This window comes from Lissotriton vulgaris, chromosome 10 (genome assembly GCF_964263255.1).
Source record: "Lissotriton vulgaris chromosome 10, aLisVul1.2, whole genome shotgun sequence".
In the NCBI taxonomy this organism is placed as follows: domain Eukaryota; kingdom Metazoa; phylum Chordata; class Amphibia; order Caudata; family Salamandridae; genus Lissotriton; species Lissotriton vulgaris.
This window is the reverse complement of record NC_141698.1, coordinates 761651090-761679012: the sequence shown is the minus strand read 5'-3', so window position 1 is coordinate 761679012 and position 27923 is coordinate 761651090. Positions and strand designations below refer to the sequence as shown.

The window sequence follows — 27923 nt, the reverse complement described above, 5'->3', positions numbered from 1 at the left end:
CCAGGCCAGCCTCCATGGATACATGTTCTTAATGTACCCCTCTTCTGGGTTACCCTCAATAACGGGCTTCTTCTTGTAAGCCTGCCTCAACTTCCCCTTTACCAGACAAAGAAGGAGAGGGTTTCCCTTAGGTGCTAATGTCTCTACTCTTATGCTGGCAGGGATTGTGGCATGATTGCAGGGGACATATTGTTTGACTAAGAATTTCAGCTCCCTTTTAGCTAGGATTCAACTACAAAACTGCAAAAATTGTTAAGTAAAACCTCAGCTTTGGTCAGAAACTGCTCCAGGTACTCGTTAACAGATTTCTTTTCTTTTAATGGAGCTGTATTCTCAGATGTAAAGTTAGGGGTCCCAGTTTGGCATGCTCTTCATCTGACTTGTTACAGTATAAAAGTGGGCTTATTTTTTACGTTCCTTCTCTTTTTTTGGACGGGGTTGACTTGACAGCAGCACAGTCTCTGTCACCATCAAAGAGGGAGAGAATCTTCACTGCAAGGTTTGGCCTCTGCACCCTGTAGGACTCCTTGGCTATCCGAGGTCAGAGCTAGAGGATTGTTCCCCTGTTTATTATCCTGACATCTGGTTCCAAAGGTTGGTTTTTGGGTTGCTTTTGAGCCGCATCCAGCCTCTCCTCTACCTGTTCTAATTCTGAGGCAATTACCCACATTATAGTTGTCAGATCATTTGTGATGGATGATTTACAAGGAAGAGGTGGGGGACCACTGCCCTGATTAATATAATGTATGGCTTTTATTTTCCCCATCTTTTATAACATGATCTAGCCTACCCTGAGGTGGGCGGAGGTGATCCACAGCGAATTACCCCATAGCAACCAGTAAAAAGGGAGTGCGGTCCCAGCCCGGCCTCTTGCAGCCAATGACGGGCAGAGACAGGCCCAGCCTTGGCCCAGGCATGCACCAAGGCGTGTCCCCCACTGCGGGGGGGGCTGAAGGAGCTTTACTCGCGACATAAGAGTCAAAACCCTCCTCAATGAGCAGCAGTACCCTGGGGGATGAAGTTCCACCCCAAGAGGGAGCAGGAATTTGGAAAAAAACATCAGGTCAGCTTTGTTCATAGAGCGTGCCCCGTGCCGCATGGGGCTGAAGGCGATTTAAGCTCTATGTCAGTCAAGCCTTTCCTCTCTGGGCAGCAGTATCCTGGGGATGAAGTTCCACCCCAGAAGAGAGGAGTAATGCAGGAGAAAACAACAGGTCAGCTGCATCCATAGAGCGCATCCCACTCTGAAAGGGGCTTATGGCGATTTAATTGCAATGTCAGAGTCAAACCCCTCCTCGCTGGGGGGATTATCCTGGAGATGAAGTCCCATCCGAGGAGAGAGCAAGAATGCAGGAGAAAACACCAAGTCAGCTGCGTCCACAGAGAGTCATTATCAATAGTGAAACCTCAGTTACCTAAGGTTTATTCATCATGAATCTGTGTTGGTCGCCTTTTTTGACATTGTGGCAGGATTACTTAGGACTAGACAGACAAGAGATAATTTCTTTCTTGAAATAATGGTACAGGAAGCAGGTTCTCAAATGCCTATCTTTTTAAAAACTGCAAAGCTCCCCAAGAAATCAAGATATAAGACCATGAAAGGATATACATCAAGATTGCTGCTCCTTTTTAAAAAACATGGCTCTGATGGTTCTAATTATTTGAGCTTGATGGAATGTGCCAAAATGGGTCTTAAGATAAGCTCGAATCACTTGAAGAACTGGGAACGTTCCGGGTTCTGTGAACTAAGACATTTGTCTGTACAAAATAGGGTAATCAGCTGGCATCAGGTTTTAGCCAGAACGAACAATCCCAGGCGGCCCACGTTCTTTGAATATTTGCAGATGGTCTATTTAATTAGAAAGGAGATTGGTGGCTTGCTTAATTCTCCCACTCCTTGATAACAGCCCTGTATGGAGATAAAAATAAAGGCATAGGATATTGGTTTAAAATGCTTCACTTTTCCAGATCATCTTCAGTAATAGATAAACATTTAGAAAAAATATGCCTCTCGACACAGTGCATTCTTTCAGTTAAGGACTGGGAGAAATTGTGCCATCTGGGAAATAAATCACTTAGGGCGGCTAACTACAAGAGAATGTCCTTGTTATCACACTGGCTCGCGTACTATACACCGGAGGCCTTGGAGAGAATATACCCTGAAGTTGAGAATAGGTGTTTTAGATGCAAAGCTATGGGACAGGGAGGATAGTGTCATATTTTCTTTTCCTGCCCGAAGTTGGAATCTTTTTGGGAGGAGATTTTCGCAGATATTGATCTGGCAACTGGGAAAGTATTCTTGCCACTAGCTGAGGTGGCCTTGTTTGGCATATGCAAAGAGCGGAGCAAGTTTAACAAAACTGAAGAAGTATTTATTTTTATATCTTGTGTAGTTGCTCGGTCTTTGATTCTTCAAAATTGGAAATCCAGGGAGATTCCATCACAGCTAAAATGGTTTAATAAAATGAGGAGAACATGTAATTTTGAAAGAGCTTATGCAGGTAGGGTGGGAGCCATTGCAAGATTTGAAAGAAATTGGAAATATTTTGAGAATCTGGAATTATTGAAGGGAAGATTATGGGGAAGGAGAAGAGAAAGAGAGAGAAGTGGAGGGGAGTGAGAGGGGGAGAGAAGGAAGAGAAGGGAAAGATAGTAGTGATTGGATAAGGAAAGTCCCCCATTCTTTCAGCCGGCTAATTAATGAAAGTATTAGAGCTTTTATTCAGAATATTTGCACTTTATTGTATTATTGCAGATTTGTACTAGCTGTTTTTCAACTATTTCGCACTAGCACTTTAAAATTGCACTTTATTGGATTAGGCACTTTATTTCAGTTTTGCATTTTGCAGTGGTATTGTTTACTTAAAATTGCGGTTTTTGCACAAAGGTTGTCGAAAGTTTTTATAATGGAACCGGCTGTGTTTTTTCCTCCTTTTTAATCTTCTCCTTCTACTCCTTCTTTTGTCTCTCGTTAATTGTCTAAAAACTGTCTAATTGTTCAAATTTGATGCGAAAGATGTCTGTTTTTTTTTGTACCAATGACTTCCTATTGCTGTGTTCAATAAAATAAAAAAAAATAAAAAAAAATCTGTGTTGGTCAGAGGACAGATGTAGCTTAGGACCCTCTCGCAGCCTATGACTTTTCTTCCCAGACTTGGGAATTATGATTATAGGTTTTGCTACTATAGTTTTACTTTTACCTCTAAAGTTTTACCATTTTTGTAGATGAAGGCCTGCTGTTTAGTGATGAGAACATTTAACATGGCCTATCTCAGCACATTATGGGCTTAAAGTATTTCATTAACACAGTTATTTGCATCACCCCTCAACCAGTCATTCCTTTCTTCCGTCTTTCCTTTCCATAAATTGTTAACATTTGCATGCACAGTTGATCAAAATATTGTTATGTTGCTCACAACAGACCTGTTTTTCCATGCTCTCTAGCACTTACTGGGGATTTTCTATCTTCAACATCCTCATGCAGCGGTCACCTGCTGTCACTTCTATACAGTTTATATAATTGCTATCCGCTCTCACCTTCCCGAGTTTTTTTTCACTTTTTTTTCTGTAGCAGATTAGTTGCCTAACAAGATGGCTAGAGATTGTGATTCTCTGTAGGCATTCCATCGACCCAACTGATAGTAGTAGAGACTCACAGATTGTGCCAAACCCCTAGATTACTCAAGATCTTCAACCCATTTCAATGCAGTACCTAGCATGTGAAAGTGTGTTAATGGGAAGAGAAGTTGCTATCTTAGTGGATACGTGAAAACTCTGGAGAATAGTTATCACCTTTACAAAAGAGTATTTCAGTAGCAATGTGGGCTGCCTAACCTTTACAGCAAAGACATTCAGTGGCAGTAAATTATAGCTCCAGTGAGGATCTACTGCCTTACTGCAATCATTGACTTGGGGCCCGATTACGACTTTGGGGTTGTGGGAGCTGAGCCACCCTGCCGCTTCCCTGCTCCCACACCGCCAAAGCTGTGTGAGCACAGCTAGTCAGATTATGAGTTTTCTCATGTATAGCGGGCACCGCAATGGAGGGTCAAAGGCAGTGCCTGCACCGCATAAACTCTGCTGTCCATGTCTACTCTACTTATTACTAGATCATTGAGCTTGAGTTCAGAGGAGAAATTTATATAAAATTGCTGAAGAACAGCACAGGGATGAAGGAAGGGTTAGTAGCACTATTATTTGAGGACCTAATTCACAAATAAATAAATAAATTGTATTTCAAGCAATAACGCAGGAAAGGAGGCCTGCCATTTCAACTCAAGATCTACTGCCAGCAGGTATCTTCAAAAGCAAGTAAGAAGAAGAAGAAGGAAAAATATCCAGATTGATGGATTTAATAGTGTTAGCTAGGGACTCCTATGAAATGTTGGAATTAGATCCCTCATGATTTGCAAACAAAAATTTGCAAGACAGAAATTTCACAACAGTTTTAATTAAGTTTAAATTAGCTGTCCCGAATATCTAAATACACCTTGAATACTTTTAGTAGTTTTTTTTTGTAATATGATGTTTAACACAGGCAGAAATTAGTAAAGTAATGCATAAAAAGAACTTACCTTAGTCAATGTTTGTGTCACATTGGCTAGTTCCTTTAATTTCAGTATTTCACTAGCATCTGTTTGGGTAGCATTATCCGCATGATAGAAACCAATTCTTAACTGATCAGAAATGGAAAGTCTAAAACAATTTAAATGGGCTGAGTGAGTGAAACGATCAAAGAACTTGTAATTCAATCACAAAATAATCTTGTTAATAGTTCAGAAGGAGGGGCAAAACACATTGGAGTACTATTGTTCTTCTCTTCTATAGTTCATAGGGAAGATAAGAATGTAGGGGTATTTGTTTAACCCCGCCTGACACAGATAAGACGTATTATGGCTATCGTCTAATTTTTCCTAGACTCTTAAAATAACATGAAGCAAAGATTATGAGTTAGGTTAGCCATTTAGAGTGTATATACATCTCTCTGTGCATTTTTGTGTGTGTATATATGTATATATCTATTAGTGTTTTTGCTCTTTCGATTACCATGCTGATTTAAGCTTCATTCTTATAAGAACAGACTATCAATGAAAGGACCTATGCCGATCCACGGCCAGATGTTGTCACATTATATAATTTGTATAATTATTACCATTTTTGCATTTACCACTTGTTTTTCTAACCGATACACGGTTTGATTTCGTTACTTGAAGGGTAATTGTATGTGTTAAATGTGCACATCTTATCCACTACAAGATGGTGCCTATATTAGACCTAGGGTTAGTCCTTCACCTATGTCTGTCACCATGAAGGAGCTTTAAAATCGAATCATGTGCCTAGTGTCATTGACACTGACGAAGGCTGACGCCGAAACGCGTTTGTTGTTTACTTTTCATTTAATAAAAAAATAAAAAATAAAAATAAATAAATAAATAAAAAAGACCGCTGCTAATCTCATCACCCCCGGAGTGCTGTTGTTGCTTTGAGTGAAAGGATCTTTGAGCGTCATATATATATATATATATATATATATATATGCTTTTTCTGACTCAGAGACTCAAGATATAAATAAAAACAAGCAGTTAAAGAGCCAAGAGTTCGAATCTTGTTAATAGTTCAGAAGGAGGGGCAAAACACATAAGAGGGAAGAAACAAACAACTATTTGTAGGGAAAGTTTTTAATTGAATCAGTCATCGTGCTTTGACCCTCTTGTGGCCTTTGCCCCTCTTTTTATTTGCTTGTAATTTTTCTGAAGAAGTTATGTATTTTTAGAATATGGGTCTTTCCACTCCTACACTTGTTTTCTGTTAGCTTTCTCGCCCCTTACTGTATCATGTGTGGTGGCAATAGGGAACATGGGTGTATTGGGCCAACTGCACCACAATGAAGGGTCTATTTTACTAGGACAGGTCAGACCCCTAGTCTCAGCCAGCAACATGTGGTGGCTCTATCAAAGATGATAGTGTGGAAAAAACAAACTTGTGCCGTAATGTGGGAAGAAAACACTTTTATGCAATCATGGTACAGTTTGCGTGCAGGAATCTGAAACAACCCTTACCACATGGCTTACAGAATGATGATTTGTTGGTCATTTTGGCACTTTCACAGAACTCATTAGGTTGCAGAATTAGAATTGGCATTTTGACTTTTTGTGACGCCGTACCACTCAGAAACGTTTGGGATTTCTGCCGAAGGCCTGCATTTAGTCCTTCATATATAGTTCTTCATAGCTACAATCTGGCTTTGTCAAAACATGGGGATCCTTTATTAGAACAGATACTAAAGTGAGTACATTGCTTTCTTTTTTAATTCATACACGTTCGGATACTCATCCTTTTGTGTTTTCACTCTACTGAACTAAATTGTTTTAGTAGCAATCACCCGTACTTCTAGGGAGAAACTTTGTGCTCATCTTGGAGCTACAAACTGAGAAGCCTGGCCACTTTAAAAATGGAACATATTACCTTTGTTTGAAGGACAGGAACCTGATTTGCTTTGAAGGTCTTTGAGAAAACATTCCAATCATGAATGTCCAAGACCTCAAAGTCTTTGAGGGCAAAAACATAATTGTGAGACCTGGCATCCTTGTGTGGTTTTCCTCTATATTTTTGCCTTTGCATCCTGTATTTTTTTGCTGTGTACTGAATTTAGTTTTTGCTGGTCTAGATGCTTTGCAGACTTTGCCACTGCCGATCAGTGTCAAAGTGCAAGTGCTCCCTCTGTAAATTGTGAATATGGATTGGTGTTTCCATGATTGTCTTGTTTGACTTACTACTAAGTCCCTATTACAGTGCACTGTGTGTGCCCAGGGCCTGTAGGTCAAATGCTGCTAGTGGGCATGCAAAAGACACACAGATGATGGAAGAAAGGCAGAGCAAATCAAACACTCACCCCCAATCAAGATATCTGGGTTAAATCCATTGCTCTTTGCTCACCATGCCACCACAGTTTAGACCCAGACATATGCAATTCAGTCTTGGCACTGTTCCTCGTGGCAACAGTCCAGCCTGAACTGCCAGGCCAGGTCCTCTCTGGACCGGAAATAAGCATGCTGGGACTAGTTACGGGGCATCCCCTTCATCAGCCAGGCCACCATGAATTCAGTGGCACAGTGAGCCCGGGACCCAAGTTTGTGCATTCCCAGCACACTTAGGGCAAGAAAGCAAAAGACACACAGATGATGGATGGAATGCAGAGCAAATCAAACATTCTCCCCCAGTACAGAGATATGGCTTACATCAATTGTTCTTTTGCTCACCATGCCACCCTAGTTTAGACCCTGCCATATGCAAATCAGTCCCTAGTACAGTGCACTGCGTGTGCCCGGGGCCTGTAAGTCAAATGCTGCTAGTGGGTCTGCAGCACTGATTGTGCCACCCACACAAGCAGCCTTTTAAAGGGGATTTAGACCTGCCACGTCCGTGTCTGCGCGCAGTCTCTACTGCCATGACAACCTGGCAAGTGCACCCACTTGCCAGGCCCTAACCTTACCTTTTATTACATGTGTGTCAACCCTAAGGTAGGCCCAAGGTCCCCTGTAGGCAGGGTGCAGTGTATGTGAAAGGTAAGACGTACTCATGTGTGTGGCATGTCCTGATAGTTAAGTACAGTATATTTCGTTTCTCACTATTGAAAGGCTATCTGTCCCATAGGATAGAATCGGAGTCTGGTTATAATATCTCAGAAGTATAACTTCCCATTGGGACAAGATAGAGAATTAGAGTTTAGAATGGCTGACACAGAATATAAAGTTAGAAAGTTCTTGCTTAGCCATCCTGTGCGCCTCTGCTGGTTTGTGGATTGACTGTCTGGCTTTGGAGTGACAGGGGTGGGGATGTGCATTCACTGTAGACAGCCACTGGGGGGTTGGGATGTGTCATGCCTTTCCTTGATGAGTCAGGGCTATATCCTTCTGGGAAACTGGACCAGAGAGGACAGAACTGGGGTTGTTTTTGTGAAGATTTATATAACACGAACTAGACCCAAAGGTATTGGAGCACTTTACATGAGCACCAGTTACGCTATACAAGGACACATTCATTTCTTGGTAGGCATGGGGAGATTAAGTGATTTGCCCATAATCACAGGAAACCGAGGTTCGAACCTGGTTCCTTAGCGCCAAAGTCGGCAGCTCTAGCCGTAAGGCCACAACCTCTCCTTTTGACTGAGCACAGAACCTCTCTGCCTCAATATAACAGAGTGAAATGCTGTATAAATATTGTGGCCCAGAACTCAAGATTACTTCTGGACTTAAGAGGACCCTCTGCCAAGGAGAAGAGCTGGGAAAACTGAAGTAGAAGTGATGTTTCTATCATACCAAATACATTTGTTTCCAGGCCTATAGTCTTCTTTGAGCTACTAAAGAATTGACACCAGCAGAAATTCACAAAATGGTCAGACGCTCCATTTTATGTGTCAGTCAGCTGCAACGTGCAAAGCAACGCAAGGCTTCCCGAGAACAAACACGCCAGCTTCCAGCTAGCTATTGCAAAACCTCATATTTCAGTAATCATGTCGACATGACCTGGCCGGTCACGTCTGTCCCAAGTCCATGTATACCAGAGGCACAGATTTTACCTTTAGGGGAAAGCCCAAATCTGCTCTTGTAGATAGCATTGTCAGGGTATAGACATATTTTGAGCCTTAAAAGGGTATCACACCACAATTGCCCTTCATTGATTGGTCCAGCAGTACATAGTCTGATCTAGGTTACGTATGCTATGATGCCCATCCTGTAGGGCTTGTACCTATAAAATGTCTCTGCACTGTCATACCAATTGGGCACTCAGTAAGCTTTGCTGAGGTCTCCGTGCCGCACGTATATTTGCATTCTGATTGCATTCTGATTGAGTTCCCAATAAACCTTGCAAACTTGTGTGCTGAGAGCGAATTGTTTATTTCAGTGTTGTCATTTATCTTTTATTTTTCACAGTTACACAGTGAGCTTCAACATTTGGTGGAAGAATGCGGACCCATTACAACTGACTGGCTCCATTGACGGAACGGACACTGGTGATCGGACCCTTTGGCACCCTTCTGAGGGCGTGGATTTGAGGTGATAACTTTCCGTTTGTTTATCTCTCCCCGAGCTCTCTGGTTGCTGGAGTGGTCGGACCAGGAGGATGGTCTGTGTGTTGCCTCTCTGTTGTCTTTGGAGAGCTCCTGCTCTTTTCACTCTCAGCACGCTTGTGTTGTTTCTGCCTCTTCTGCCTCTTCTTGTTCTTGGCTCTCTATGTCTGGACCAATATGCTTGTGTCCTGAGGATATTTACACTGCCTGTCCAGACTCCATGTCTTTTGTGATCCCTTTTCTGATCGCTTTCTTCATTCTACTGTTATTGGCTCTGATGATTTATTTTTGTTTCTGCCATCACGCTGCCCAGGAGGTAACTCCTGTCTAGCCCTCTCTCTCTCGCTCTCTGCGCTATTGACCTTTCTTCGTTTCCGTGCCACGGGCGTGTGTTCGCCTCTGTCATTGCTACCTGAAGTTCGCTGCCTTTTCTCACGTACATTTTTTTTGTCCTATAGGGTGTGGCCTTGGTCTCCTGCGTTCCCTGGCTGGTGACGGCAAGTTTCTGCAGGATTCCTGGCCGGCAGTAACTCTTTGGTGATTTCGGTATTGGAAGGCCCTTGGCCTGCCATTGAGGGCAAAGTTCTGCATCCCTCCCCCGCCGCAGAGAGTCACCGGCCGCTGGGACTGCGGGATACCCTCGCTAGACCATTCCCATTGGTTGAAGTGGACGTCGGTATGCTCTAACAGACTGGACGGAGCCCAGTGAGTACACTTGGGGGGGGGGGGATTTTCATCCTCCGGCATTGGTTTGTAGCAGTTGGCCCCTCGTTGTTGAGCTGTGGCAGTTTTTGCTCCCCTGTGGGTGGTAGCAGGTAGCACGCTGTTTTAGGACGTGGCAAAATTGCTCCCCAGATTGGCACATAGTGTGTATGCCTGTTAAGTATCGCGATACGGGTGGCCGGATTAGCGGCCAGGTTTATTTGTCTACTGTGCATTTGTCGATTATACTTTTGTTTGTTCTCATGAGCTCTGATCTGGGTCCAGCACTATCGCCCACGCGCCGCTGGCCTAATATTTGGCATTTATGAGGAACACCCCGGGCGCTCCTGGCTCTTTGGCTGACACCCGTCGCCCTGCCTGGGTTCTGCCTCCACCCTCCCCCTTTAGATGTCCATCTAGGCGCCAGAGTGGTTCTAGGTTTGTGCCTCGGGATTCTCCTCGGCACGAAGAGGGGAGTGTGATGCTTGGTATACCAGTGTTTCTTTTCTCAATAATTATAGGTTTCATTACATTCTTTTATTGTGTCCTTGTGATGTGCTTGGCTTATTTAGTGGCCAAATACTGCTAGGCATAGGGAGTGTTTTCGCTTGGAGCTAGGCTCTAGGTTTCCTTTGCCAGCTTATTCATTTAATCTGGGTATTAGAACGTTACTTGACGGAGATCTGATAAAAGACCTTCACCTCACACACCCATTTACCAACGTTGCCAAATAAATACTCCCGTCCATAATACTCCCTGGCCTCGGAAAGGGACTGGCTGGAAAGACCGATTAATGGGCACCTCCTTTCAAAACTTAAAAGAATTTCTGTTATTCCCCTCACTCCTTTGGGGTTAAGTACAGCAGACCCACACACATTCTCTGCACAGAGGGTTTTTTCTACAGCGCTGCCGCGTAGGATCCCCAGAATTTGTCCTAGATGTTTTTTTGTGATTGTTTGAACTGCACGAAGCAATTCATCACTCTTGCTCTACTATTTGGGGGTTGGGACCCTGTGGCACAACCACAGACTGCGTCTCTTTCCTATCTTACTTATTTTCACAGAACATCAAGGCTCAACAAAACAACTGGGATCTGGCTTCTTTCTTCCTTGTGAAACAGCTTTGGTGAATTGGCACTACATGACCTGTTGGGGTGATTGATGTATGGCTTTCTTGTTGCCCTCTTGGAAATATTGTGTGGCGAAAATATATATGAAGTATTTCTGTCAACCTATTGTATCACATGTTACTGTGTTGAAGTCCACCCTGCAACCCATCTGTCTGGTATACTTGAACAGTTTTTTGTAAGGCGTTTAGGACTAGCTGCTTCTCACAGCTCAATCATGGGAAACAGCAATAGTAAAAAGAATTTAGATACAGCTTAGCCAGCCCAACTCAAGAACTCACCTGCATAAATAGTGGGTATAAAAAGAGGCTTAAGCTCAATTATGTACACACACAAGTGGCACGATCTCACATCTAAAAACTCGGATCTACAGTTCCCATGTAATGGCACATATCACATGGCAAAACTATCATATTTGCGCCAGATATTTAATTTAAAGGGAAAGAAGGTTAGAAGTCTGGAATGGGAGGCTTACTATAGTTGGGACTGTGTGTTAAGTGAGATGCGTTCAACCAGCGCAGTCAAATCTAGGGCCCACAGTGAAATTATGGAAATTAAAAAGAAAGTATTACAGGCAAAACTGGAGGACAGATGGTGAAAACATCAGCTAGACGTAGTAGGCGCATTCCCATGTGTTCAAGTTAAAGAAGAAAAGAAGGTAGAAGGTGGGGCAGGGGTGGAGGACCAACTCCTAGAAGATATTCTCTTGGGATGCCTGGGTGGTGATTCACCGCTGCATGCATCTGAGCCAGAACACACTGAGCTAACTCCTGGGGAACGAGAGGTAGCCATAACCTTTGGACACAGAGCATTGAAAGATAAGGTTGCGAGACCGGAATTGGACGCTGTCCAAACCCTGGGTACTCTGAAACTAATGGGAGAGACAGCGGTCCAAGCCGCTTCAGACTACAACGATAAGAAACTTAGCATTCTCAAAGAATGTGTTAAGAAACAGGTTAAAATACCTAAATTAATAGACAGACTGTGGCAGCAATTATTTGAGGATCAATCACAGGATGATTAATTTAGACAGTCACAATGGCATTCGCTAATATGGGGTGCATTTACGTACGTCCACCACACAGAAAACGACATTTCGATCTTAGAGCAATGTTTGGCAGAAACAGAGTCGACTCCAGAGAGCAAAAGACGAGGCAGCTTGGGGGGAATGGTGGGAGGAGCTTCTGCGTCCAATCCAAACTCACCAAAATTGATGCTAAAAAGTGATTCTTTAAATTGTCAAGCACTACTACAGCGGCTCGTAGAGAGCTCACTAACAATGGACTCTTTTATACAATCACAGAGTAGGAGGTACTTAGAGAAAACACTGTCCCTAGCACGAACAGAGTTAATGAACAAAGGACCCCAGGCCCATTTGGCATATGCTAAACAAGCCGATACCCAGACAACCACAGGTAGTCGTGCCCAACTACCAGCACAATATGATTGGGAAGTAGGGAAGTTTGGATTCACAGACTCAGATTTAATAACATGGGAGGAGTCTAAGTTGCAGGATACGCTTAGCTATGCTATAGACGAATTACAACAATGGAAGCAGCTAATACACACATGTGCAGTAATTGACGTAGCCCACTCTCTTGCCCACTCCATCACCACAGCCAAAACAACAGACTCCTCCACCACAACAGACTAAGAGATGAACCACGAAAATAGTATGAAGAGCTTAATAGAATGGCAGCGTTAGGAGGGTTACTATGGAGAGACCTTGACACGTTGTTCAATATCATTATCCCAAAGGACCTTTGGGAAGATTGTAAAGGGAAGGTCGGCTGGCCAGATGTGGAGCCAAAGAGGGGCAAGGAAGGGATGCCAGGTCCAGAAGTAGATGAGATATACAAGAAGGTGGTAGAACACTTAAAGGAGAAGGAGAAGGTACCTGAAGATAGGGTTGATTGGAGCAAAATTACGAGTACTAAAGAGAAGGATGAAAGTGTTAACACATACTTTGACCGCCTCCTGCAAGTGTCTCCTTTCTGGTGAAGAATTGGCTTGGTAGTTTAGTCTGCCCTGTTCCCATGATGCACTGGGCCAGGGACAGACTGATTTGCATATAGCCAGGTTCTGAGCTGGGATGGTGCAGTGAGATAAATAACGGTGATGGATCAAGCCCTGATCTTTGGACTGGGTAAGAGTGGTCTGCTTAATTCAGACACTCTGTTCATCACCACCCCCTTTTCTGAATCGTTTTTGGCCACTATAGGTGTGGCAGGGTATACTCAGACATGAGTCCCTTTCTCACTGCACCATCAGGATTCAAGCAAGCCGGGCCGAAGAAGGCTGAAATGCCAGACACCGGTCTCCGGTAGCTTGTCTCCTTTCTGGTGAAGAATTGGCTTGGTAGTTTAGTCTGCCCTGTTCCCATGATGCACTGGGCCAGGGACAGACTGATTTGCATATAGCCAGGTTCTGAGCTGGGATGGTGCAGTGAGATAAATAACGGTGATGGATCAAGCCCTGATCTTTGGACTGGGTAAGAGTGGTCTGCTTAATTCAGACACTCTGTTCATCACCACCCCCTTTTCTGAATCGTTTTTGGCCACTATAGGAGTGGCAGGGTATACTCAGACATGAGTCCCTTTCTCACTGCACCATCAGGATTCAAGCAAGCCGGGCCGAAGAAGGCTGAAATGCCAGAAACCGGTCCCCGGTAGCTTGTCTCCTTTCTGGTGAAGAATTGGCTTGGTAGTTTAGTCTGCCCTGTTCCCATGATGCACTGGGCCAGGGACAGACTGATTTGCATATAGCCAGGTACTGAGCTGGGATGGTGCAGTGAGATAAATAACGGTGATGGATCAAGCCCTGATCTTTGGACTGGGTAAGAGTGGTCTGCTTAATTCAGACACTCTGTTCATCACCACCCCCTTTTCTGAATCGTTTTTGGCCACTATAGGTGTGGCAGGGTATACTCAGACATGAGTCCCTTTCTCACTGCACCATCAGGATTCAAGCAAGCCGGGCCGAAGAAGGCTGAAATGCCAGAAACCGGTCCCCGGTAGCTTGTCTCCTTTCTGGTGAAGAATTGGCTTGGTAGTTTAGTCTGCCCTGTTCCCATGATGCACTGGGCCAGGGACAGACTGATTTGCATATAGCCAGGTTCTGAGCTGGGATGGTGCAGTGAAATAAATAACGGTGATGGATCAAGCCCTGATCTTTGGACTGGGTAAGAGTGGTCTGCTTAATTCAGACACTCTGTTCATCACCACCCCCTTTTCTGAATCGTTTTTGGCCACTATAGGTGTGGCAGGGTATACTCAGACATGAGTCCCTTTCTCACTGCACCATCAGGATTCAAGCAAGCCGGGCCGAAGAAGGCTGAAATGCCAGAAACCGGTCCCCGGTAGCTTGTCTCCTTTCTGGTGAAGAATTGGCTTGGTAGTTTAGTCTGCCCTGTTCCCATGATGCACTGGGCCAGGGACAGACTGATTTGCATATAGCCAGGTTCTGAGCTGGGATGGTGCAGTGAGATAAATAACGGTGATGGATCAAGCCCTGATCTTTGGACTGGGTAAGAGTGGTCTGCTTAATTCAGACACTCTGTTCATCACCACCCCCTTTTCTGAGTCATCTGCAAGTGTATAGGCAGAACAGTGGATTGAAAAACCCCATGGGGGATGCAATGCCCGCCCTGGTAACTACATTTGTACAAGGTCTCACACCACCTATCAGAACACACTTGTAAACTTCTTTTTTCCGGTGGCAGCAGGAACCTGTGGAAAAAGTGCTGTTAGCGGCCAAATACTGCTCAGATTTCCAGTCTAGTGCGCAGGCGATGGAGACAGTAAAATTAAAGAAAGAAAAAGTGAGGCTAATGGTGGCACAAGAACGGTTTTACAGCAATAGTAGAGGAAGGGAAAGGAGCAGTGGAGGGGCACGAGGCGCAGGAAAACAACAGACGGGTAGGACACCTTCCTTACCCCGCAGATCAGCCTCCCTGCCACCACAATGAACAGCATGCTTCTATTGTAAGGACCCCAACCATTGGAAAGCAGATTGCCCAATATTAAAGAAAAGAAATGAGGACAGCAGGTACAAACAGAACAGCGGGCAAGAGGGCAGACACCAGCACACCAACTACACTTGGCACGCAGGGTACCGAGACAATCCGCAACAGAAAAATGGGTCCCAGCAGCAATGGAGAGGGGGGAGGGCTGGACACTAGTAACCAATGACTGGCCTCTACCACCGGCCCCAACATCATTCTAGGGATGCCTGAAAATAGGAAACTGTGTGATAGCACCCGCAATAGCAGTAGATCAATCCGGACCCTATTTAGAGGGAGAAATATTGGGTAGGTTTGTTCCATTTCTAATTGACACAGGGGCTCAAAGATCAATGCTGAAGGCACTAACAACGCCAGAGGCTCCACTTTCTAGGACTACGATAACCGCAGTAGGCATGACTGGCCAACCTATTACAGAATACCTTACTGAGCCATTACAGTTTGTAGTAGGCACAATAACAGTGCACCACCAGTTTATTCTTAGCAGATTTTGCCCGGTGAATTTGCTGGGGAGAGATTTGTTATGCAAATTGCAATGCACCATACACTGCTCACCAACAGGGGTCTTTCTAGAAAGCAAGGCAAATGGTCTAATGGTACAAGCCTTCATGACATGCATAGACCCCACAATACCACCAGAACTACACCATTGTGTGCCGCCTGAAGTCTGGTCAACAAGTGCCAATGACGTAGGGTGGGTATTGAACTACCCACCGGTACAGATAAAACTAAAGCCAGGGGCAATTCTCCCAAGAGTGCCACAATACAAAATCTCCAAAGAGAGGGAGGAAAGCATCGCACCAGTAATACAGGACCTCCTGAAGCAAGGAATTTTAAGAGAAATTCAATTCAGACAATATAACACACCGATACTCCTGGTAAAGAAGGCCACCAAGGGCCCGAACGGGCCCCTGTATATAGATTCACACAAGACTGAGAGAATTGAACAAAATAGTGCTGCCCTCTTTCCCAGTGGTCCCGAACCCAGCAACAATATTATCTAACATACCAGTGACAGCCACCACCTTCACAGTGATGGATCTTAGCTCCGCCTTCTTTACCATCCCCTTGCACCCGGACAGCCAACATTTTTTCTCCTTTAGCTTTAGACAGAAGAGATTTTGTTGGACAACACTCGTGCAGGGCTATATAGAGTCACCTTCCATCTTCACACATGCCTTAAAAACAGATTTAGACTCCCTGGAACTAAAGGAGTGATCCACGCTTATCCAGTATATTGACGATTTACTATTGCCTCACCTTCGAGGGAAGCTTGCGTAAAGGACACCATCGCTGTCCTGTGCCACTTAGCACTAAAGGGATACAAAGTCTCCCCAAATAAATTACAGTTTTGCCTCACCTCTGTGAAGTACCTAGGCCATGAGTTAACAGAAGGAACAGAAGGAACAAGAAAACTGCTGCCAGACAGAATTTCGACAATCACCCATTTCCCCAGACCCCGCACTCAGAAGGAGGTTAGGGCATTCTTAGGGGTTGCAGGGTACTGTCGTCACTGGATACCGAATTTCTCTCTCATTGCAAAACCCTTACAGGCACTCACACACAAAGACATACATGACACTGTACCCTGGCCACAAGAATGTGAGACAGCCTTCAATGAGCTGAAAAGAGGATTGAGGGAAGCACCAGCACTAGACACACCGGACTATAGCAAAGATTTTCACATGTTTTGCCACGAGAAGGGAGGGTGCTCAAAGGGGGTCTTGGCTCAGAAACATGGAGCCTTCTACCGCCCAGCGGCCTATTACTCTGCCACGCTTGACCCAGTGGCCTCAGGGCTCCCACCTTGTCTGAAAGCAGTGGCAGCTGCAGCACTTGCCGTGGAACCGTCAGACAACTTAGTGTTAGGACACACACTAGTCCTACACGTGCCACATGAAGTGGACACACTTCTCACATTCACTAAGACACAGCACCTCACCAATGCACGCCTCACCAGGTATGAGTTAGTACTCTCAACACCACACATTATCATCAAGAGATGTACCACTCTGAACCCCGCATGCTTGCTACCAACTGAACATGAGCTGGAGGATTTTGATTCAGATGATTCCTTTCATGATTGTGCCTTGGCCATAGATAGGCATACTAAGATATGCCCAGACCTTAAAGATACACCACTCCCAGATGCTCAAGGAGATTTATTTGTAGATGGGTCATGCCTAAGGGATGACACAGGAGTATTACAAGCATCTTATGCGGTGGGCACAGCTACTAGATTATTGGAAGGGGGAAGGCTGACAGCAGCAAAGAGTGCACAGGCAGCCAAACCCATGGCACTTACGAGGGCATGTGCGTGGGCTGAAGGGAAGAAGGTGAATATATACACGGACAGCCAGTATGCCTTTGGGGTGGTCCATGACTTTGGCCAGTTATGGGCAATGAGGGGGTTCCTTACATCAGCAGGCCAGCAGATACAGCATGCACAATTGATTTGTGACCTTCTCCAAGCTCTGCTACTACCTTTCAAAGTGGCTATCATAAAATGTGCTGCCCACACCTCATCAAAAGACCCCATTTCCAGAGACAATGCTTTCATTGACCAAGAAGCGAAGAGAATAGCACTTAAAGGCTGCCAGCGAACAATGGTACAATAAGTAGGCAGCACAACAGAAACCACAGAGGATAGTGGTTCATTACATTTTGACCCAATACATATTCAGATGAGTGCGGCCAACCAGGAAAAGGAATGGGAGGATATGCTTGCCTTCCACCATGCTCCCTTCAATGAGCAGACTGTTCCATGGGCCCTCACATGGGACATGATGGTTTGATCAGATTGTTTTCCCAGTGTTGGTATAACTCAAAATTTCGCCAGACAGCAGAAAGGCTTTGCAAGCAATGTTCTGTCTGTGCCCAATACAACACCGGAAAAGGTACACCAACTGCGCCTGGCCACTTCCCACCTCCTCACGGGTCATTTGAAAGCCTTCAGCTTGATTTTATAGACTTGCCCCCCACTCAAACAGATCGTTATGTTTTGGTCATTGTCTGTATGTTTAGCAAATGGACAGAGGCCTACCCCGCCAAACATTGTGATGCACAGAGCGTGGCCAAGTGCCTACTGAAGGAACTACTGCCAAGGTTTGGGGTACCCTCCCTCCTTGCGTCCGACAATGGGCCTGCATTTATTTCCAATGTCATAAAGGGACTATGTAAGGGGCTTGCAATAACACAGAAATTGCATTGTGCTTATCATCCACCAGCAGCAGGCGCTGTTGAGAGGAAAAATGGGGTGTTGAAAAACAAGATAGCTAAAATTTGTGCGTCAACAGACCTCTCCTGGGCAGATGCGCTGCCCTTAGCATTACTAGCAATGAGATGTACACCAGACAGAGTAACGAAGCTGAGCCCACATGACATTGTATTTGGCAGACCCATGCACATTCCAGGACACATGTCCACAGCCCCACTGTCAGTAACTGACGACCTATTATTGTAAATGTAAATGTAAATGTATAGGCATTTATATAGCGAACTACTTACCCGGAGGGTCCCAAGGCGCTGCGACCGCTGCGAAAACCTTCCTGGCTTCCCTGAGAGATGGTCCCTTAATGGGTATCTCCAGGGTGAGACCAGGCATCCCTGGCGGTCTGGTGGGGCCGTTAGTGAGGATGAGGCAAGCTAATGCCCAGAGTTGCCGAGTGTGATCGCTGATCAGAGTGGGCACCGAGGCGAGAGAATTATCGAGTCCGCTGACCCTGGTCCAGAAACCTGCTGCGCCGGGAATCGAACCCTGGTCCCGGGCCGTCCTCTGCTCTCGGGTCTGCCGCCTCTAACCAGTGAGCCACACTACCTCACTGTTACTGTAAGAAATTAATGGCCATTTTACGTTACCTCCATTGTCAGGTGCTGAAGTCCCTTCCAGAGGCCGCAACTCCACCAGCCCACGATCTACTACCAGGGGATTGGATTTGGGTGAAATCCCACACACGGAGGAATTGCTTGCAGCCCAGATGGAGGGGGCCCATGCAGGTCATTCTCACAATGGCTACAGCAGTGAAATGTGATGGTGTAACTTCGTGGATTCACGCAACACACACAAAAAAAGCGACCCCCGAGGACGAAGGACGGATCCCGCCAACGCTGATATCAACAGCAGTGCCTGGCCGAGAATATCACCTTCGCTCCAACAAACAGAAGGCTGTAGACATCGATTAATTATTAATGGACTGCTGCCTAAATGCAAGGGCTCAGGACTGATAGACTTTGATCTGTGTCAATACAAGCCTGCGGACAACAGTTTAGGATACAATTAACCATTTTGTGCCCAGGGAGAGACAAACGTGCAACATTAACATTACTTATCCCAAGGCCACTATTGCTCAGTGAGCTAATAAGATTAATTTTTAGTGATTGCCTTTCCCACGGGCCCAGAGCAAGTCCAGAGCAAGAATTAACAGATCTGCGTTTTGACATTCTCAGTGGTGCCATTTTTGCGATAGAAAGTACTGGTCCTAGCATTATTCAAAACCTTGAACATTCTCCATCGTGCCGTTTTTGCAACAGAGGTCACTGGTCCTAGACTTATTCGAGACATTAAATAGAAGAGAAAAACAGTGGTTAAATACTTGGCTCTAAGGGTCAGTTAGCACAGTGCCAAGAGGAAGAAGAATAAAATTAGGGCCTATTCACAAGCCCGAGTGGACCAAGAATAAACTTAGGGTCTATTCACAAGAAGATTGCATAGCATAGGGAAGGGTCAGGCTTGTTCAGAGTCATGCAGTCCACTGAAAGACACACATGTAACTGGAAAGCAGTGGTCCTTGCAATATTGTTACCGGCACCAGCAATACTAGTAACAACGATGATAATAGTATATTCTGCAGAACTTGAAATACCGCATTTTAATGGAAGAGTGGGGGATGGGAGTGATGGAGCTGAGCCAACAAAATCCCCAAAAGACTATGAACAGAATATGACCATGAATATTACTGAAATGGGGGTGGATGTGAATAAAGGGGACTAAGGAAGGTTGTGGGATACATACAAAGAAAACCAATATATAGAAATGCTGAAACTATATGTGACAATTTTGAATATATCAGACTGCTATGTTTGCACACACCTGCACACACCTGACCACAGATGCCACACATAGTTTGAAGTACAATGTGCTGCCGGTATCCAAATATGTAGGCTGTGTTCTGATGCGTGACATGTTACTAGGTCAACACAGCATGTCTGTGTCGGTATCAACAGGTGTGACTTAATCTGAAGTACTGGCTGCTGATTCCAGTGGTAGCACTGGCTATAGCTATAGCAGGAAGCCAACAGCCCCTCTTCTCAGACCTAAGAAAGTCCCTTGCATGAATACACAGCCAACTAAGGGAGATCTAGAGATGGTAAAAGGATTTGACAGGGCTTCTAGGAATGAGGATTGGAGAGGCCGAGCAGGCTGGGATGATATAGGTGCAAGGCAGACAGGCAGCATGAAAGTGCCAAGGTTCGTAGTAGGGGTAGTTTCAGCCCCTTCCTGTATCTTCAGGGATGAAAAGATAACACAAAAAAGAATACCGGTTTTGCCAAAAGGAGCTGCCAGAACATGCAGTTTTTCAGAACTGCTGTCCAGAGACAACTGGAAACAATGCATTTCATTTGGATGCACCTTCGAAGAAGTTGCTCAAGGAGAGCAGGGTTTGTTTGACTGTGAAGACAGGATAAACAGGATAAAAGGCATACTACCCACCAAGACAGGTCCCCAGATATACATGGGGACCAGTAGTTGTAACCACACCACCAGACTAACTCGAGTTAGGAGTCGTGACGAGCCGTCACCAGGTCTGGTAGGTTACAAGGGCCTTTTCTTTGTCTATGGTCCATGGGCATACTTCTACCTGCCCCCAGGATCGTATGGAAGTTGCTACCTAGCATCCATCATCCCACAGATGACCCACTGCACAAAATTAGTGCCAGCAGAAAAGAAAGAGTTGACACTAGTTAGGGCCAAGAGAACACCGAATGGGTAGATAACATATTAACAGGTTTTGGGGCAATGATCCCAGTAGTAGGCAATGTCTATACCTCAGCAAGGATACATCAGTTATCCAGGATGATTGAGGATTTAGCGGACTCTACCACTGATGCCGTAGGAAATATAACAAAAGAACTCACCTCCATGATTCTGACCCTAGAAGGTGGAGTCTGTTCCATCCTTCAAGTATCTTCCCTGACCCAGGGCCAGTGCTGTGTATTCATACCGGATAACAGTGGGAATATAAATAAGGCAATAAGAAAGATCAAAGACATTAGAGATGAGGCCCACGGTATACACACAGGAGGCCTATGGGAAGACATGATGAACTGGTTCAGAGACTGGGGTTCTTGGATACTAAAGGGAATTATAATAGTGGTAGCAGCCTTTTTGACACTATGCCTCCTGATCAAAATATGCCCAGCTTGTTGTACAGTAATTTCCAGCTCCTGTGCCCGCTGCCTATCCAGGAATGGTGACTCACCACACCCATAAGAATGAGGATGAGGGACAAGAGATGATGAGGATAGATGGTTTCTGATTAACATATGATTTAGTATCAGATTTGGGGATGATGAAGCGGATATTTCAATGATATCAAATACATTTGTTTCCAGGCCTATAGTCTTCTTTGAGCTACTAAAGAATTGACACCAGCAGGAATTCACAAAATGGTCGCATGCTCCATTTTGTGTGTCAGTCAGCTGCAACGTGCAAAGCAGGGCAAGGCTTTCCGAGAACAAACACGCCAGCTTCCAGCTAGCTATTGCAAAACCTCACATTTCAGTAATCATGTTGACATGACCTGGCCGGTCACGTCCGTGCCAAGTCCGCATATACCAGAGGCACAGATTTCACCTTTAGGGGAAAGCCCAAATCTGCTCTTGTAGATAGCACATGGGCAGCAACGCCAGGGTATAGACATATTTCGAGCCTTAAAAGGGTATCACACCACAATTGCCTCTCATTGATTGGTCCAGCAAGACATAGTCTGATCTAGGTTGCATATGCTATGATGCCCATCCTGTAGGGCTTGTACTTATAAAATGTCTCTGCACTGTCATAGCAATTGGGCACTCAGTAAGCTTTGCTGAGGTCTCCGTGCCGCACGTATATTTGCATTCTGATTGCATTCTGATTGGGTTCCCAATAAACCTTGCAAACTTGTGTGCTGAGAGCGAATTGTTTATATCAGTGTTGTCATTTATCCTTTATTTTTCACAGTACACAGTGAGTTTCAACAGAAGTACTGCCCCTGTGCTGTCTGGTGTTGGGCTGCAATGGCTGTTTCTGCCAAGGAGGGGGACAAAGGCTTTGCTGTGTATCCTGCTTGAAGATGATCTTCAAAGGCTTGAATTAGAGGTTGCCTCCTGTTTTGAAGTCTCAGGAACAGAAACACTTGCTCCACCAGCACCCCAGTATGGGCGGAAAATCCGTTACGCTCGCGGATTTTGCGGATTTTCGGTAAATTCGCAATCCGCGAGATTTGCGAATTTCCCGCAAAATCCGCAAATTCGCACGCAGCGGATTTTTTTTTTCTTGGTGATACAATTTTGCGGCGCGCGCCGTTTATCATCGTTTGCCGAGTTGTTTTTCTCGATATTTTGCGAGTGCTGCGCCATTTTGGATCTTGCTGCGTGATCCCGCGGGAATTTGGCAAGCGCGATTACGTAATCGCGGCTTGCCAACTTTTGCAGCGAGCGTTTGTCAACGCGAGTACGCCAAGATCACGTCTCGCGGTACTTCGCAATTGCGAGCTTTGAGATGCGGCGAGCATCAACAATCTCGCACACGCGAAAATATAAAATTTGCAATTCTGCACAAGAAATCCACCAGCAAGCAGCATAAACCTTCTTGAAATTATGATTTTTATCTGAATAACTCCTTAGGTTGACATTTGCCTGCACTTTTTTTGCGAGGAGTCCATTTTGGGGAGGTGGGGAAGGGGGTGGGAGGAAGGAAGTGCCCCACAGTCTTCAACTTCCTGTTCCTGTCCAGCAGGCTCCTCCCAGTGCTTTGTCCATCTCCTGGTCACTTTTCATTTGGATCTGGAGCTGGAAGGATTACTTTTTGTGGATGCTGCTGGATATTTGGATTTGAGGCCTTTTTGACAAGTTTGTTTGGGGCATTACAGTTGCTGCAACTACAATTTTGGAATTTTCGATTTTTGGGCTGTTTTGGGCCTTTTGCCCAGGGGTACTCAGTGGTGGGTGGACTGAGTCTTTCTGTGGGGTGTCTTGAACTTAAACATCATGGAGGGCATGGATGGATTGGGATTGTGCTGATTTTTCAGTGATTTTCTTTTTTTGGGGCTGTACTTGTGGCCTTTTCACCAGGGGTATTTGAGTCTAGCATGGGCCTAGTCTTTCTGTGCGGTGTCTTGAACTTAAACATCATGGAGGGCATGGATGGAATGGGATTGTGCTGATTTTTCAGTGTTTTTTGATTTTTGGGGGTGTTCATGGGGAGGGACAGGCCATGTGGCTGGGGGCCATTTTGAGTGCTGCTACAGGCCCTGGCCATGTGCTGGGAGGCAAGTGGCCATTTTGAATGCAGGCATTGTTGTTAGGCCTGCAGCCATTTTGCCTACTTTTCAACCTTTATGCCCAGGGGTAGTGAGTCTTGCATGGGCCTAGTCTTTCTGTGGGGTGTCTTGAATTTAAACATCATGGAGGGCATGGATGGAATGGGATTGTGCTGATTTTTCAGTGATTTTCGTTTTTGGGGGCTGTACTTGTGGCCTTTTCACCAGGGGTATTTGAGTCTAGCATGGGCCTAGTCTTTCTGTGGGGTGTCTTGAACTTAAACATCATGGAGGGCATGGATGGAATGGGATTGTGCTGATTTTTCAGTGTTTTTTGATTTTTGGGGGTGTTCATGGGGAGGGACAGGCCATGTGGCTGGGGGCCATTTTGAGTGCTGCTACAGGCCCTGGCCATGTGCTGGGAGGCAAGTGGCCATTTTGAATGCAGGCATTGTTGTTAGGCCTGCAACCATTTTGCCTACTTTTCAACCTTTATGCCCAGGGGTAGTGAGTCTTGCATGGGCCTAGTCTTTCTGTGGGGTGTCTTGAATTTAAACATCATGGAGGGCATGGATGGAATGGGATTGTGCTGATTTTTCTGTGATTTTCGTTTTTGGGGGCTGTACTTGTGGCCTTTTCACCAGGGGTATTTGAGTCTAGCATGGGCCTAGTCTTTCTGTGGGGTGTCTTGAACTTAAACATCATGGAGGGCATGGATGGAATGGGATTGTGCTGATTTTTCAGTGATTTTCGTTTTTTGGGACTGTACTTGTGGCCTTTTCACCAGGGGTATTGAGTCTTGCATGGGCCTAGTCTTTCTGTGGGGTGTCTTGAACTTAAACATCATGGGGGGCATGGATGGAATGGGATTGTGCTGATTTTGCAGTGTTTTTCGATTTTTGGGGGTGTTCATGGGGGGGGACAGGCCATGTGGCTGGGGGCCATTTTGAGTGCTGCTACAGGCCCTGGCCATGTGCTGGGAGGCAAGTGGCCATTTTGAATGTAGGCATTGTTGTTAGGCCTGCAACCATTTTTCCTACTTTTCAACCTTTATGCCCAGGGGTAGTGAGTCTTGCATGGGCCTAGTCTTTCTGTGGGGTGTCTTGAACTTAAACATCATGGAGGGCATGGATGGAATGGGATTGTGCTGATTTTTCAGTGATTTTTGTTTTTGGGGGCTGTACTTGTGGCCTTTTCACCAGGGGTATTGAGTCTAGCATGGGCCTAGTCTTTTTGTGGGGTGTCTTGAACTTAAACATCATGGAGGGCATGGATGGAATGGGATTGTGCTGATTTTTCAGTGATTTTCGATTTTTGGGGGTGTTCATGGGGAGGGACAGGCCATGTGGCTGGGGGCCATTTTGAGTGCTGCTACAGGCCTTGGCCATGTGCAGGGAGGCAAGTGGCCATTTTGAATGCAGGCATCGTTGTTAGGCCTGCAACCATTTTGCCTACTTTTCAACCTTTATGCCCAGGGGTAGTGAGTCTTGCATGGGCCTAGTCTTTCTGTGGGTTGTCTTGAATTTAAACATCATGGAGGGCATGGATGGAATGGGATTGTGCTGATTTTTCTGTGATTTTCGTTTTTGGGGGCTGTACTTGTGGCCTTTTCACCAGGGGTATTGAGTCTAGCATGGGCCTAGTCTTTTTGTGGGGTGTCTTGAACTTAAACATCATGGAGGGCAAGGCATGGATGGAATGGGATTGTGCTGATTTTTCAGTGTTTTTCGATTTTTGGGGGTGTTCATGGGGAGGGACAGGCCATGTGGCTGGGGGCCATTTTGAGTGCTGCTACAGGCCCTGGCCATGTGCAGGGAGGCAAGTGGCCATTTTTAATGTAGGCATTGTTGTTAGGCCTGCAACCATTTTGCCTACTTTTCAACCTGTATGCCCAGGGGTAGTGAGTCTTGCATGGGCCTAGTCTTTCTGTGGGGTGTCTTGAATTTAAACATCATGGAGGGCATGGATGGAATGGGATTGTGCTGATTTTTCAGTGATTTTCGTTTTTGGGGGCTGTACTTGTGGCCTTTTCACCGGGGATATTAAGTCTTGCATGGGCCTAGTCTTTCTGTGGGGTGTCTTGAACTTAAACATCATGGAGGGCATGGATGGAATGGGATTGTGCTGATTTTTTTTTCCCGATTTTTTTGGGGTGTATAACTGAACTGATGTTCCTCTGTCTTCCATTGTTTTTAGGTGCACAAGACTCAAGAGAACCACCAGTGCCAGGAAGAAGTCCTGCAGCGGTGTGTGTGTGCAGCATAACATCACGCGACGTCACGTCTGGCCTCAGACAACTCTACAATTCGTGCAACTGCGGCCTGCTGTCTGACCTGCTCTGAAGAAGATGGCCCCAAAAAAAGGTCTCCGTAGCTCCTCTAGCAAGAAAGTTGCTAGTAAGGAGCAGAAGAAGCAAGTTACCAAGGAGGCTGGTGTGCCAACCGCCACGTTTTTTGGGAGCAAACAAAAAAGTACGCCTGCAGCAGCAGGATCTGCTGGGGACCAAGCTGGGAGCAGCACCCCGCTCCATTGGGTTCAGTGCCTCCACCACCACGCCAACTTAAGTCAAAGCCCTTGAGTGCTTCAGCGGCAGTCAGTGTACTTCTCCAATCACCATCGACCAGTGATGTTGGCTCATCGCAAGAAAGTAGCAGCAATGTCCCTGAATCAACACAGCCTGTTGTAAGTCATCTGACAAGTGTTGAACAACCACAGCCGCAACAACAACACCATGTGCAAGTACAAGCCCAAGTACATGTGGAAGGAGAGGCAGCGCAAGGAGATGCGCAAGCAGAGGTGCATGGAGGGTCACAAGTGCCCACAATAGTTGTTCCTCCCGACGTAGAGGCACATCAGGAAATCGACAATCAAGGCGAGGTATCATTTGAGGAACCACTCCTCCTGATAATCATTCATTGTCTTCCACACCCCTAGCAAGGAAGAGATCAAGGGTGAGGTCTACATCTTCTTCAAGCACACCTCCTTCTGATGATCGGGATGAAGATGGGGAACCACCAAGGCTGTCTGAGAGTGAGGCACACCATGATCTGACAAAGATACCTAAGCGTAAAAGGAAGGTCGTCGAAAAACTCATACCTATGGAGTGTGATGAGGCTCAACAAGAAGTGACGCATACTGCTGCTGATGAAGCCATTCACGACGACGATCCAGTCATCATAATGGTGACTGCAGCCCCAGCGGGCATGCAGCAAAGAGACATTTTGACCCTATCCCGAGAAGCTGCTGAGTGTGATGATGTCGACGAGGAGTCAATGGAAACACAACAATCATTGGATTTGGAGTTAACTAGTACACCAACACCTACCGCTTCCATATTTCTTCCTCGCAAGAAGGGAGTGGGACCTCCATCCACCTCGACCTCAATTAGTGGTGGTGAAAGTGCAAAACGTACTGTAGTTCGGCAATCCACATGCTCCACTTCATCTGGCATTAGCAGCAGGACCACCACCACCAGTATCGCCGCCTCCTCCGGCCCCCAAAGACATTTCAAGTCTCCAGTTTGGGACTTCTTTAGTGTTTGCCCAAAAAAGGAAAACGTAGCCATTTGTAGCATTTGTAAGCTTCGAGTTAGTCGTGGTAAGTTTGGTACCAACTATGGTACCGGAGGCCAGAGAGGTCATCTTAGGAGAACGCACGCTGTCCAATGGTTTGCGCACCTAGAGGCGGTCAAGGAAGCCCGAATTGCACGTAATGAAAACGTTGATTTTTCATCTGATGATGACGAGGAGGAAGAAGACGATTCAAACACTTCACTTACACCCAGTACCCCTGTCAGCAGCACACCCCATGTGAGCCACACTAAGAGTGTGGGAGAGAGTGAGACATCAATGCGAAAAAGTTCATCAGCGAGCGTAACTGGGTCGAAGATATCATCATCATCCCGTAAATCCTTGGTCCAGGGCAACATTAAAAAGATGTTGTTTACAGAAGCGCAATATGAACGCAACCACCCACTGACGCGTCTGTATAACACTAAGCTGGCTAAAATGCTGGCTCTGGACCTTCTCCCTTTTTCTTTTGTAGAAGGGGTTGGTTTTCTAGAATTAGTGGCAGCGCTCTGCCCTAAATGGAAGGTTCCTATCCGGTTCTATTTTGTCCGAGTTGCGGTTCCAGCACTACATGAAGATGTTCTGAAGGTGATCGGAGCAGCTTTGCAGAAGAGTGCTGTTCACACTATACATCTGACAACAGACATGTGGACCAGTGGCGCAGGCGCTGATTACATGTGCATCACTGCACACTGGGTCTCTTTTTCAGGGGCTAAAGCAAAGCTAAACGCAGGTGTTGACCCGGACATTGTTTTTAAAGCTGCTCGGAAACATGCAACACTAGCCATGTTTGGTTTGGAGAAACGTCACACAGCAGAAAACATTTTGGATGTCTTTAACACAAAGGTCCTTAACTGGCTGTCCCCAAAAAAACGCCAGGTTGGTTATGTTTCCACGGACAATGGCGCCAATATAG

The 27923-nt window shown here is 45.7% G+C and overlaps 1 protein-coding gene across 1 annotated transcript in view; it reads right to left on the bottom strand.

The window, feature by feature from the left end:
• The window catches only part of C10H10orf67 (chromosome 10 C10orf67 homolog), a 2378031-nt gene that overhangs the window by 2135805 nt on the left and 214303 nt on the right, over nt 1–27923 (bottom strand). The window contains exon 2 of the mRNA XM_086939822.1: nt 4575–4695. Coding sequence (XP_086795948.1) covers nt 4575–4695 — 121 coding nt within the window. The remainder of the gene's footprint in view (nt 1–4574; nt 4696–27923) is intronic.